Raw genomic sequence first — 13,964 nt, 5'->3', positions numbered from 1 at the left:
AAAACACACCTCTAGACATTCGTTTAAAGGTACACTATGTAACTTTATGTTTTGGGGTCTGTCACCTGCTTGTTTCTATGGATATGTCATTGCTCTGCCTAGAAATAAACAGCTCTACCTTACGTTTATCCGATTAGAGGTGGTTATATAGCTCAAAAATACCTAAAAAACATGCAATTTCATTATGAGCGGGGTTGCCTCTCCACAGATCTGACCTGTAACGTGTTCTGGTTTGTTCTCCTTGAAGATAGAAAGGTTTAATATTATACTGTGACATAACATAGCATTCCAGCATTTGACGGACCCTCCACCAGAAAAGTTACACAATGCGTCGTTAAGTTTGTTTTCATCCATATGAACATGCCAATCTGCTTTTGCTTAATAACACTTTTCATTTCTGTGTGGTCATGGGTGACATTTTCAGACTGCGCTCAACACCTGCTCTCCCCCATTAACACTCGCCTTGTGGTTTTACTGCTGCAAATCCAATCAGACCGAGTTATGTGACGTTAAATACGACCGAAATGTCAGAGCGCGCAGTCGGGCTTATAGTAATCCAATATTAAAACCAATATAACAACAGCTCCCCAGACTACAGTACAACTCTATATCCATCAGAGGGACCAACCCAGTCCATGGACCAGAACTAAACCAGGACCAGTCAAATACCTGTCTGCATATTCTGGCAGTGGACCCCAATTGGCTTTTGTATAAATTAAATCTAGTCAAAGCTGTCAGTGAAGTAATCAAGAAAGCTATGTCTACAATTGATTAACAAGATTATCTATAAGCTTCATATTATGTGGGTATGTGTAGGAGACAAAATAGTGGTCTTGGCAACAATTAGTATTGGGAGTAACGCGTTATAAAAGTAATGAATTACTGTAATGCATTGCTTTTTGCTGTAACTCAGTAATGTAAGGCAAAAAAATTGTTTTTATATTTTATCAGTAACGCACATCACAATGCATTTTTAACCTGGATTGAAGTGGTGGGTTTTTCTTCATACAAATTCACTAAAATCACTGCAATATCAGCAGCGGTGAAACACCATCATTATGGTTCCGAGTGTCGGGACAGGCTCGCGTAGACTGTCAGGTGGGCGAAAGGACTGGCGCAGAACTCCACGCTCCATGGAGCTAATCGCAGTCAATGCCCGATCGAGCTTTGCGCACCCCCTGCTTCACGGGCTCGGGGTTCTCTCAGGAGTGGTCCTAGATTCCAAGTCCTAGTCCAAGATTAGTCCTGGTTTGGTCCTAGTCTAGTCCTGGTTTAGACCTGGCTTATTGCTCCTGGTTCAGTCCTTGGTCCAGTCCTGGTTTAGTCCTGGTTTAGTCCAGGTTCTGTCCTCGGTTCAGTCCTGATTCAGTCCTGGTTTAGACCTGTTCTAGTCCTGGTTTAGTCCTGGTTCAGTCCATATACAGTGCAAAAGTTCAGCATCTTCGCTTGCTGATTGTTATTTGACAGTCAGCAACAGTTATTTTGATGAGAGTAACTTAAAAGTGCTGCAATAGTCGTGTAATGTCTTACATTTTAAATGCAGTAATATCATAATGTAACTAATTACTTTGAAATAACAGTAACACGTAATAAATAACACATTACGTTTTGAAGTAACTTGCCCAACAGTATTAACAATATGGTTGAGGGTTCAATTCTCTCTTTTTCAAAATAAAACATTGTTCAGACGGAAATAATGTAAGTTAATGCGGCCCGATACCAAACAACTCATGGACCAGTACTGCGGTTGGGGACCGCTGCTTTGCTCACTACTTACTTCTATTTGGTTGATTGACTGATTGATTACTGGACTACACTTGCTAATATTTTCCATCCAGTCTCGAAAATTGCACATGATAAACCACTGTTAAAACTCCTGCTAAAACCACTTTGAATATTCACATTTTGCTGCTTTGGTGGCTTGTGCTAATTCCTTCATGGAAAATGATCTGCTAATCTTTTGGCAGCCATATTATTTGCACTAAGGGTTCATTGAGATCCATGAAATAAGAAAGCATGGATCTCAAATAGGCTGCTAATGTATGTTTTTATTAGGCCATAGAGAGGAGAGAATGCACTGGCGCAATATCAGTGAGGGAGGTGCAACGTGTCACTTTGAAATAGTCTCTGTGCTCTACTGTAAAATGCAAATGTATGCTCCTCTCTCCTCTGGACCATAACCTCACCTGAACTGCTGCTGTAGTTTCATTTATCTGGGCATTCTAGCTGCACAGAAACTAAGAGGAAAAGACTGAAATTAGACCCAATTTGTGAGTAATTTATTTGTTCCTTTGCTCATTTCTACTTTCTAAATTAATATACTTTGGCTCTACCTTGCAGTGGTTCAGAATAGTTTGAATTACTACAAAATGTATTTCTAAAAATTGACTCCCAGTATCTACATGGAATACTTTTATCGGACATAGACAAGATTTAAAGCATAAAATAAATATGACTGTATATATAAGCTATACTGTATAACTTTTATAATGGGGCTTGTTTGCATGGAGATGTTATTGCTTTACTTGAAATGTTCCACAGCATAGCATTAATTCATTATTTTATTATGAAATAAATACTAGAAAGATACATTTAATGCTGTACGCAAAAACATTCCTGGCAAAGCAATTGGTGACGAGCAGGCTTTCACACTGCAACTTTATATAAATCAATAATGAGAAGTTTTAGAGTGAGTTGAATGATAAGTGCTGACTCCATGTTGTTCTCTAGTTTCCCGTGATGCTGAGTTTATTCCTTTTGTATTTTTGAAGGCAGGAGACAAACACTACCATCCCAGCTGTGCCCGATGCAGCCGCTGTAACCAGATGTTCACAGAAGGAGAGGAGATGTATCTACAAGGTGAGATACATCGCACAACCTGTTCCTTCTACAGAACAGAAGAGATTACATAAAATACATTATACCTATACTTATGCTGTGGAAGAAGGTGCTTAATGTACCTAACTTTACTAATATTACTGTGGTATTAGAGGAGTTATAGTAGACATAGTTATAGTAGTAGCCAGGGGGGGCTGGTAAAATTACTAGTGTGACTATTTAGAAATCATTTATTATTTAGTGTTACTGATTAGTAGCCTGATTCGTCAGCCAGTGTCACTTCGTGGAAACCATTTGACCTCACAGCATTAGGATTCATTTGCTCGACAGTAGGTGGGTACTTTTTTAATTTAACCAATCACTGTTATTTGGTCATGACGTATGTACTGCGCCAAATCCTGTAGGAAGAAGGACAATAATGTCTTTCCCCTTGATAAAATTCACCAAACATTCTCTTTGTTCTGGCTTTAAATCTTCGATCTCAGGAATTGTTGCCAGCACAGAATGTCTGTCTTCGTCTACATCCATCTCGACCGCTTTGTTTACTGTTGTGCTGTACCACAAAAAGGGACCAAGACAGGCGCTTGAGTTTGACGTCATGACTTCACAACTTTTTGCTGATTGGCCGTTGCGCGGTCTACAACTCCCAGGGTTCTTGCAAACCGTCTAGTGTATTCCAATTCCTGACCTAGTCGCTGGAGAGGAATGAAATTGAGCAGAGCCTGACTAACCGATTAGGGTAGTATAATAGTATGTCAAGAGCCCAATATTAGTTTTACATTTCTGAATTTTATTTTGAATATTTCACATGAAAACCGAATAACAATATCCAAGTTTCACAATATGATATCGTCATGGTGTGAACCTCACAGTACCATATTTATTGCAATATCATGAGAAAGCTCGCGATATGTTGGAGATGCTCATTTTTAGGGATGTAACAATATCCAAATCTCTCGGCATGATATTTTCATGATATTCATCTCACGGTATGATATTTAATACGATATTTTAAATAATATCTTAATATCTTAAAAAGCCTTAACAAGACTTAATCCAAAGAACTAAGACTTAAAAGTGCTTAGAACTGTTATTTCTTCTTGTTGTCTGCACTGAAATGGAGCAAAGGATCATGGTCTATGTAGTTCCCTCTGTCTTTTTTTAGCTATTGCTGCATCATAACTCTTAATTTAAGCAAAGAGACTTGTAATTTGATATATTGTGATTGTCCACGATATTATTGTGAGAATTTAGACGATACGATATCACAATGTCACAACGGTTATTTTTACATCTCTATTGCCAACTGAATCATATAACTCCTGAAAGGCTCCTAGTAGAGTTAGTATTTTTAGTTTGTAGTCATATAAACTTGTAGTGTTTTAACATTGATGATTTTCAGTTTTAATGACTAAATCTTTCCTTCTCTTTCACCTCAGGATCCACCGTGTGGCATCCCGGCTGTAAGAACACCACCAGAACAGAGGAGAGACACAGGGAACGGGTACGGCTTTGGTCTCAGCTATTTGCTATTCTATTTGCTATGTTTTAAATCAGTCTGAAAACTATATTAAACCAATTGGCGTATTTACACTACCTTTCCTTTGCTACCCCTTGTTGAGCTGTTAAACCTTATATACCCTTGCTGTATTGGCTTTTGCATGTGTGCGTATGTTGTATGTTGCGTTGTGTAAAGTTGAATTTTCGGGCTGGTGAGGCAGTACCCCTCTGTGATGTCTGTGAACCCCTCTCCCTTCTTCCACAGCTACTTCCTCCGTCCCTCTTATTCCTACAAAAAACGCAAAGGCAGGTACTGTATTCACTATTGGCTATGAGATGGCATTATCCTCCTCCATGTGTTGTACTGTCTATTAAGGACACAATGCACTGGAGGCCGCCCCCTGCTGGAGGCCGCCTGCACTGCCCTCTGTGTGCCATTGGAGCCATTCAGTGTTGTCTTTGAGCACTCATATCTAAGGCATGGGGTGGATTTGGTAAAACACACACGCTATCTCTCCCGCAAACAACTAATTTGTCTATAGAAATTTCCCATTGAGTTAATATTCATTCGCTGTCTTCAGGATCGCTGCTGCTGCCAGTTCATTTCACATAAAAACGCCATAAGATTCTTCAGGAAACTCTCATTCATTTAGTACAATTTTAAATGAATGGCTTAATCATAAAATTACATGTCAGTCTGTCAACGTATTATGCTTCAAATATGAGGTTGTACTGCTTTTCATTTACTGTGTCTAAGAAGCTCAGGGTGAAATGAAAATTGAAACCGCATGATATCAGAACCTGAAAGTGATCATTATAGCGAAGTATGTGTTTGCCTCGGTAAGTAAGTTTGCAAAATATGGTTCAAAAAGTGTTTTCAATGTACAGTGAATATTTTTTTGATAATTCCAGGTTGCTATTAGTGCCCATTTTACCTTTATAGCACTCAAATGTTCAAATTCCTATAATGTTTTCTACAATATTTAGAACAATACTTGAATAGAAATGTATCTTAAGAAGTCAGCCAGTCCTAAGATATTATATTGACAAATATAATGACATGTATATTTTTGTATACCTTGCTTGAAAGGCTGATTAATCTTTTTGACATGTCTGATGTCTTATTTTATGGACTGGCACTGTGTATTGGATGTCAAAAACACAATAAACAGAGTTAAAAAAAACAGAAAACAGAAAAACAAAAAACAAAAAGAAAGAAGTCAGAATAAAAAAAAAAATATCTAGTGCACTATGCAATCTTTGTGATTTAGGGCCTGTCAACTTCATTATTTCTTTGCTTTGAATGTTCCACTATATGACATTAAACTTATTGAAGAGAGCCCACTCGCAGTGCAAAAAAAAAAGATCAAGATATTCAAGTTTAATGCCTTAATGTTGAACATTCTGGACAAAATAATAACATCTTCATGGCGTTAAGTAGGTGATGGACCACCATAAAAGTTACACAATTCATCTTTAACTGAAAGGGAGAGTGTCTTCATGTAACATCTTCCTTTCTGAATTCAATATTGGGATTAAATAAGTAATTTAGGGTCAGATTAGGATTACTGTTTACTAATTTGATGATATCACGATGTCAGTATATGACATTGTTGATACATTTTCAGCCTGTATGTCATTAATCTAACAACTGTAAAAAGCTTAAAAAACAAAAACAAAAAACAAATCAGTACTTTTGAAATAACTACAGTTGTCTTTATTTTACAGCCTACACGGTCGTCGTCTGAAAGTATTTGTTCCCGACCTGGTTCAAGCATACCTGGCTCACCGGGTCACACCATCTATGTGAGTTATAACTATATGATACACTTATAATTCATAGGTAATTGCATCTTATCTGTTAGTATTGTCCACATGTGTGCGGTGGAAAGTCCCTCGTACTGGTTTTGTGAGTGCTCCTCTGTCTCTGTCTGTCTCCCTAGGCAAAAGTAGACAATGAGATCCTTGATTACAGAGACCTAGCTGCCATTCCCAAAGTCAAAGCCATTTATGACATTGAGCGCCCTGACCTTATAACCTATGAACCCATGTACACCACCTCTTTGGACGAGCAAGACGAGCGGAGAGAGAGTGTGGGAGAGGTAACTGCCGACTGCATGCCCCTCTGTCTGCATGCATGCTGTCTTTAACAAAAATAAGACTTTAATATGGATTTAACTGTGCTTCTCCAACTGTGGTACCTAGGGCTGGACCATATCACCGGTATTTTGGTCTGTCACGATAATTACTAATACAATTCTGTCAATTTATATAATGTTTTACTTGAATTATCTACTTTATTGTTATTGTGTCAGTGGCATAAACTACTTTCTATGATATCATTTATTGTTATATATCTCTAACAATATAGTGTTTGAATTTGCAATCTGTTTTTGGGCATAATTCTGCTTTATGGTTCAGTTTCAGTATTGACATTAATCATTTATATTTGGTTTAGCAATACATCGCACTTCAAATCTTGTTATCTTGACAGGCTTAGGTATATTACATGGGGGGATGAAATTTGGAAAGTCGTGATAAAACTGTACGTGCATTACAGCTGATTTTCCTCTCAGTTACGAGGGGAGCAGACAGGATTTGTGTTTCATTTCTGCAGTTTAAGAGCAACCTGAACATGGACTGTGAAGGTTCTGCAGAGGCTATAAACTGTAATCGAACTTATAGTGATATAGTTAAATAGCCTGAAACCAAGGAAGTACAAATATTATAAAAGAAGTCTTAGGTAAATCCTCAATATATCGCAAACTTTCTCTTTCATATTGTATTTAAAATTTTAGGCTATATCGTCCTGCCCTAATGGTACCACTGTAATTATAAAGTACTGAGCTTTGGTCTTACTGAGCTTTCTTCTTCTGCCGTAGCTCCACACTGCCAGGAGAGAACGTTCACCACTGCCTGATGACAAGGTATGTTTAATTTTTACATTGATTAAGGGCCTGTTTGCACAAGAATGCTTGCGGGTAAAAACGACAAAATATTTTATCAGAAGTGCCTTTCATTTAGATGGTGACAGCGTTTTTGGGACTTAAAAATGCAAAAATCTGAAACCACCCTCCAGAGTGGAAAAATTGAATACGCTCCTCTGTAGTGTCTACACTGGCCAAGATGCAAAACTCTGATCAGATCTGTTCACGTCACGTATGCGTTTACATCACATACATACAATACACAGAAACCTGGCATGCATACACAATCGAATTCCACACACTTTTGCGTCACCGTATGCATGCAGATTTCCTCCTGAAAACGCTCGTCTAAACTCTGAATAAAATGTGAAGACTGGGCGCAACTTTTGCATCTTCTGTTCAGACTGTCATCATATAAATGTAGCCTAAGAGCTTTTAAAGTTGCACTATGTAACTTTTCTCGACAATATGCCACCTGCTTGTCTCCACTGAGATCTTATTTCTTTGCTGGAATGTTCCACAGTATGAAACAGTGTAAAACTACAAATGTTGTTAATTGCTCCAAAATAGGTCTTTCTTACACTGAGATTCTTACTGTGAGTGGACTTGCCTCTCCATAGATGATATCTGCAACTTGCCCTGTTGGCGTCACGTGCTTGTTTCCATGGAAAGTTTATTGCCACACTGTGAAACATTCAAGATAAAGCAATAACCTGGTGGGAGCCCGCATCAGAAACATTAAACAGCCTTTTAATTTGTATTTTTTCATCCCTAGTCCTCAAGAAACATGTCGCCTACTCCATCCTGTGAGGTAAGTCCACACCAACAATCTGTCATGTGCTTTATGGTTGTATTAATTTATTAATGGAGAGAAAAACACATGTAATATTTATTCTTTCCAGGGCTCGTACGACCGTCGGGAGCGTATCCTGCTGCGGTCTACCAGTCAGGGCTCCATTGGCTCTCCTGTTTATAATCGACATAACTACATCCCCACACTGTCCCGGTCCCCTCAGCACTTCCATCGGCCCGGTGAGTCCTGCACAAACGCTTGAGCTCAGATTAAACTTTCATACATGGACATTTCAGTCATCCTGTAATCTGTATTTTCCACATGTTTGATGAATATTGAATCGAGTTTTGAATAACATTCTTCAAATTCAAAGTATTTGCTTGTTTCTGGAGATGTTCCACAGTGTTAAAATAAACTGTTTAGCATTTGTTTCATTATGGTATTTGTTTCATCCAAAAGAAAGAGAACTTCGCATATCAATTACTTGAGACGAGCGCGTTGGAGGAGAAGGAGCAGCCCAAGAACATAGAGAAAAATCGTGCACACCGTCTTACTTGCAAATTGTGAGATTTATTAGGACAAACCGTGCAACGTTTCGGCACTAGGCCTTCATCAGGCAAAAATAGATCTCACAATTTCCTAGTAAGATAGTTTACGGGATTTTTTTCTCTATTTGTATCATCCAAAAAACTTTAGTATATTGATGTTGATGAAGGATAAGTACCTGTTGTTCAAGACTCAATTGAAGTTTGTGTCCAGAAATACACGGTGACTGAAATGCCTTTATATTCACTGACAAGATATACAAGTAAATTTGACATACACATATACAAGAGATTAAAAAGAGTTAGTACATTCATCATTACAGCTACAATGGGTGACTCTTTTTGCATTCACCTTGAAGCTCCCATTGACAAGCTAATCTATCTCACCGCAGGGAGAATCACCACGATTGACTTTAGGTTGTATCAGCGAAGGACTTCTTTCCTGACTCAATATAAAACTTGAAAGTCAATGTTTGCATAACCCCTTTGGAGACGCTGCAAAAAAGGATTATCAACTTAACACAAATACAGAAGAACGAAGAATTTTAACTTATAGGAACTTTATCTTGACTTGAGATGTTTTGATCGTTCATTCAGAGTTCAGAATTAATTAGCTGGGTATTATTTTATTATTTCAGACATGCTTATCTGCCTATAACAGGAAGAAAATGGGAAATTAATTCACTTGAAAGGAAAGTCAAAACCACTCAAACCAAGGTTCCTGACATACATAATATTAAAGAGATATTCCTTCTTTGCAGAGTAGTTCTTATTGAGCTCTCTTGATTTAAAAATACCTCTATTTATCATTTGAATTGCTTTAATTTTCTGTGCAACCTTCTATTCCTCCTCTCAAACCCTCACTCCCTCACTCCTCACCCTCCTTCCTGCTGCCGGGGGGACACTGCGCCTGTCCCGTGCACCTGCGTCTCGTGCACCTGTCTCACGCACCTGTCCTGCCTCAGAGGCTCTGACAGGGATGCAGAAGCTGTGCTCCTCTCTGTGCAGTAACAGTGTGGGCTCCAAAAATAGTGACTCCCGCCCCACCTCCCCTTTCAGACACCACTTCCTGCCCCATAGCACAGGTAAGGGCCCAGGCCACTGCTGTGTGCCGCCCCCTACTGGCAACTCATGTCCACCTCCATTGTCAGCGTGATGCATCATGGGAAGTATAAATGAATGGAACAATAGACAAAAGGAGAGACCAGGAAAATCAATTCTAAAATAAGTCTATATTAGATTCTGTTTTATCTAGTGGAAAGAAATATGTTGAAATGTACAAAATACTATTAATAATTGTTCATTATTTTACTTATTAACTATCTAATAAGAGCTGGCATCCTCTTTATCAGGATCATATAATTTTATGATTGTTTAATGTACAGAAGTACCTACAGTTCAAATGCAGTTTTAACTAGGGATGTAACAATAACCGAAATATCATGATATCGTATCATCAAAGTTCTCATAATAATATTGTGGACCATCACAATATATCGAATTACAAGTCTCTTTGCTTAAATTAAGAGTTATGGTGCAACAATAGCTAAAAAAAAAAAAAAAAGTCAGACAGAACTACATAGACCATGATCCTTTGCTCCATTTCAGTGCAGACTACAAGAAGAAATAACAGTTCTAAGCATTTTTAAGTCTTAGTTCTTTGGATTAAGTCTTGTCAAGAGAAAAAAAGTATATTAGTATATTAATAGTTTTTTTAACCTCCACAAAATATCGCATTAAATATTGTACCATGAGATGTATATCGGGAAAATATTGCACAGAGAGATTTGGATATTATTACATCCCTAATCATCAGCTTTCCCAAGATATCGCAATAAATATTGTTTCATGAGGTTCATGACGTGACGATATCGTATCGTGAGACTTGGATATCGTTACACCCCTAGTTTTAACCCATACCCAAACTTTAAACCTAGATGTTGATATAATAATAAAGGACTGTGATAAATAACCACCCACATATGTGTACTTCATATATTTATACACACTTGTGCAGTGTACTTCAACAGTCTCTTGGTCCATTCATTCATTCTGTCAGAGTTCACTACCATCCACCCTGTTCCTCATCACTTACCCATCGTCATTTCCTAAACAAACCCAAAACTTTCCCAGGCGTGTATGCACTCTAACAAGCATGACCTTTGACCTTTGAACTTACAGAATCACTAGAACACGGCTGCAGAGTTTTGCATGAACTTGAAAAAGCAGTCATAATCCAAATCCACTGCTCCCAAAGTGGGTGATGGATGAGTTGTTTTGGAGCCCGTCGCTCTTCAGACTCACTGACTGTGTGAATGAGGTTTGAAGTACTGCAGTTCAGAGTTCGGTGTGGCATGAAAATAGGCATTAAAATTTAAAGGGTGAACTGCAATTGAACTGTGAATGATAATACGGAGCTTCTCTAAAACTCCATAAATCATAATCACTGGCAGAGGTGGAAAAGCATTACTTATTTGCAAAGTTACTACTGTCATAAAAACGATAGAAAGTATTTAAATCTAGATCCCAGCTCTCACAAATCCTTAAGCACATAGTTAATATTTATATGCATGGATGTGCATGGGTTTAAACAGCTTTTTCTAAATCGCAACATGAAACTGGGGCAGACCTTCAAAGCTCAGTTAATATTACAGCTCATATTTCCAGGTTTGGAACATATACAGCACTTTATTAAGCAGACAGAGTACTGCATTCATTCTATGAGAGAAAAATGTAGAAGAGCCAATAAAGGCGACAGTAGTTGCCTAAATAGTTGTAGTTTTATATTTTATATTTTAAGGAAAGATACAAACTTTTACCTTTTAATTAGCCAGGCTGGCGCCATCTAGTGCCCCCGTTCAGTTGCATTTCTCTCCAGCGACTAGGTCAGGAATCAGAATACACTAGACCAGGAGTGTCAAACTCAAATTCACAGAGGGCCAAAATTAAAAACTGGGACTAAGTTGTGGGCCAAACTAAATATTTATTGAAAAATTTCAACAGCATCTGCATGTTTTCTCTTCTTTCGAGATATGTAAAGTTAAACCTTTTCTTAAAATAAATGTTTAATAATAGTTCTACTTAAACATTAAATCCAGAACAGAGGCCAGTCAGTGAAGAGCTGTGAAGCCATGTCTAGGTCCCTTTTTGTGGTACAGCAAAACAGTAAACAAAGCGGTCAAGATGGATGTAGATGAAGCCATACATTCTGTGTTGGCAACAGTTCCTGAGATTGAGGATTTGAAGTCAGAACAAAGAGAATGTTTGGTGAATTTTATCAAGGGGAAAGATGTTATTGCCCTTCATCCTATGGGATTTGGTGCATTACATACAGCACGACCAAATAACAGCGATTAGTTAAATAAAAAAAGTACCCGCCTACTGTTGAGTGAACGAATCCTAATGCTGTGAGGTCAGACGGTTTCCATGAAGTGAACCCCACTGACGAATCAGGCTACCTTTTAATTACGAAGTCATATAAAAATGTTTTAGACTTAGACAAACTTTTTTGATCCACAAGGGATTTTATTTGGACACAGTAGCTTTTTTTTACTCATATATAAGGTAACAATGCTTGAATTAGTTTTCCGCCTATCTATAGCACTCTATTTTAATTTTCTTACTAACTGCTTTAAACATGTAACATCATTAACTTCATTATAAAGCATTGCCCGTCCCATCTGAAGCGGTCCCTGTATGCCCCTCCGCTCTCTTCTGCCCCCTACTGTCCTTATAACACTGGTGCTTATGTTGTTGTTCTGGTTCTTCTCACGGAGGCACCACTGACCCCCCCAGCGGCCGCAGCTCCCCCCTCCCTCTCAGGCCCGACAGCCGGCCGGGCACCCCGCCTCTGTCTCTGACCCCCAAACACTTTCACCTGCCAGGTATTTACTGATCTATCTGTGCTTGTGTTTGGAGTGGAGCGCACCTGTCACTGCTCCGGTCTGTCTGCCTGTCTGCTACCATTGTTTACTCTTAAGATTATTTATACCCGGCTAAAACTCACAGATAAAAGAAAGATGGTATGGGATTATATGGTTTTTAATGTATTTTTACTGTCACCATCTAATTTGTATTTTTGTTGAGACAAATTGAGACAGTGGTAATAGCAAGAATGTGAAATGATACTGAAAATCTGAGCAAAAATCTATTATGTTTTTATCAGCTGTGATTAAATATATGCTTAAAGAGAGAAGGTATGATTAAAGAAAAAAAATCATTATTTACAACTTAAAAAAAATAAAAATGAATAATAAGTAGGGATGTAACGATATCCAAATCTCTCGTTACAATATTATCACAATATGCATCTCACAGTACAATATTTATTGCGATATTTTGGAGAGGCTGATATAATTGTAGATTTTTAAAACTTTTTTTGCTTTTAAAATGCCTTGACAACAATTTGGTGTGAATAATTCGTCATAATACCAAGATCTCAAGTAAAAAACATATCTCTTCATGTTGTCTGTGCTGAAATGAATCATGGGATATGTAGTTCCTGATGTTTGCTACTCCAAAACCATGCATTAAAGCAAAGGAACTTGTAATTCGATATATTGTGACAGTTCGCGACATTATTGTGAGACTTTTGACGATATGATATCACAATATTTTGGTTATTGTTACATCCCTAATAATAAGTTTAAAAAAAATGTGTGGTCAATTCCTTAAAGATGTAGCTGAAACTTTTCTGATGACTTACTTGTCTCCATGGAAATGTGTTTGTTTTGCCTGGAATTTTCCACAGTATGGCATTACACGCATTTATGTTCCATTTAACAGCAGACATTTTATAAACTTGATAATAAAGTGTCTTTGTTGAGATACATAAGTTTAATGCCATATTGTGGAACAAAAGCAGTAACATCAGAAAACTTACATTGTACATCTTTAAGAAAAAAACAAAACAAAACACTTAAACAGAACATTTAGCCTGGGTATAAGTAATTTAACTGTAATTAATATTCTCTTGTGTGGTACTATCTGCATCCAATCGTATTTGTCAGATATATTTTCCATTTTCAGGGCCATTATCCCTTTATGTATATTTATTCATATTTGTTTATTTTAGGGTCACACAGACACACACACACGTTTACTGTAATGTACAATTCAACTCAACTCACACCAAATATCCCTCTGTCTTTGCTTGTTTTTTGTTGTTTCTCTTTCCCATGATACTTTCCACTTAACTTATTCTGCATTTGGTGTTTTCAGATCAAGGAAGCAACATCTACAGAAAACCTCCAATCTACAAACAACATGGTATAGCTTTGTCTTTTCATTATTAGCGACGTGTTTTAACTTTATACACATATGTTTATATTGTGTATATTGTATTTGGGGTTGTGTGTCCAT

The 13,964-nt window shown here is 37.7% G+C and overlaps 1 protein-coding gene across 3 annotated transcripts in view; it reads left to right on the top strand.

Moving 5' to 3' along the window:
- ablim1a (actin binding LIM protein 1a) overlaps positions 1-13,964 on the top strand; it is a 97,019-nt gene that overhangs the window by 70,113 nt on the left and 12,942 nt on the right. For 2 of the 3 annotated variants that reach the window (XM_055162697.1, XM_055162696.1), the window contains exons 7-14: positions 2,772-2,859; positions 4,278-4,342; positions 6,067-6,144; positions 6,282-6,440; positions 7,221-7,265; positions 8,041-8,076; positions 8,168-8,297; positions 13,824-13,871. In XM_055162697.1, coding sequence (XP_055018672.1) covers positions 2,772-2,859; positions 4,278-4,342; positions 6,067-6,144; positions 6,282-6,440; positions 7,221-7,265; positions 8,041-8,076; positions 8,168-8,297; positions 13,824-13,871 — 649 coding nt within the window. Of the gene's footprint in view, positions 1-2,771; positions 2,860-4,277; positions 4,343-6,066; positions 6,145-6,281; positions 6,441-7,220; positions 7,266-8,040; positions 8,077-8,167; positions 8,298-12,379; positions 12,488-13,823; positions 13,872-13,964 lie in introns of all 3 variants that reach the window. The other variant, XM_055162698.1, reaches the window with a different exon arrangement.

Source organism: Boleophthalmus pectinirostris, unplaced genomic scaffold (genome assembly GCF_026225935.1).
Source record: "Boleophthalmus pectinirostris isolate CB_2022bp ecotype Guang Dong unplaced genomic scaffold, ASM2622593v1 HiC_scaffold_5, whole genome shotgun sequence".
Classification (NCBI taxonomy): Eukaryota; Metazoa; Chordata; class Actinopteri; order Gobiiformes; family Gobiidae; genus Boleophthalmus; species Boleophthalmus pectinirostris.
The sequence above is the reverse complement of the archived record's forward strand: the minus strand, read 5'-3'. Positions and strand labels throughout refer to the sequence as shown.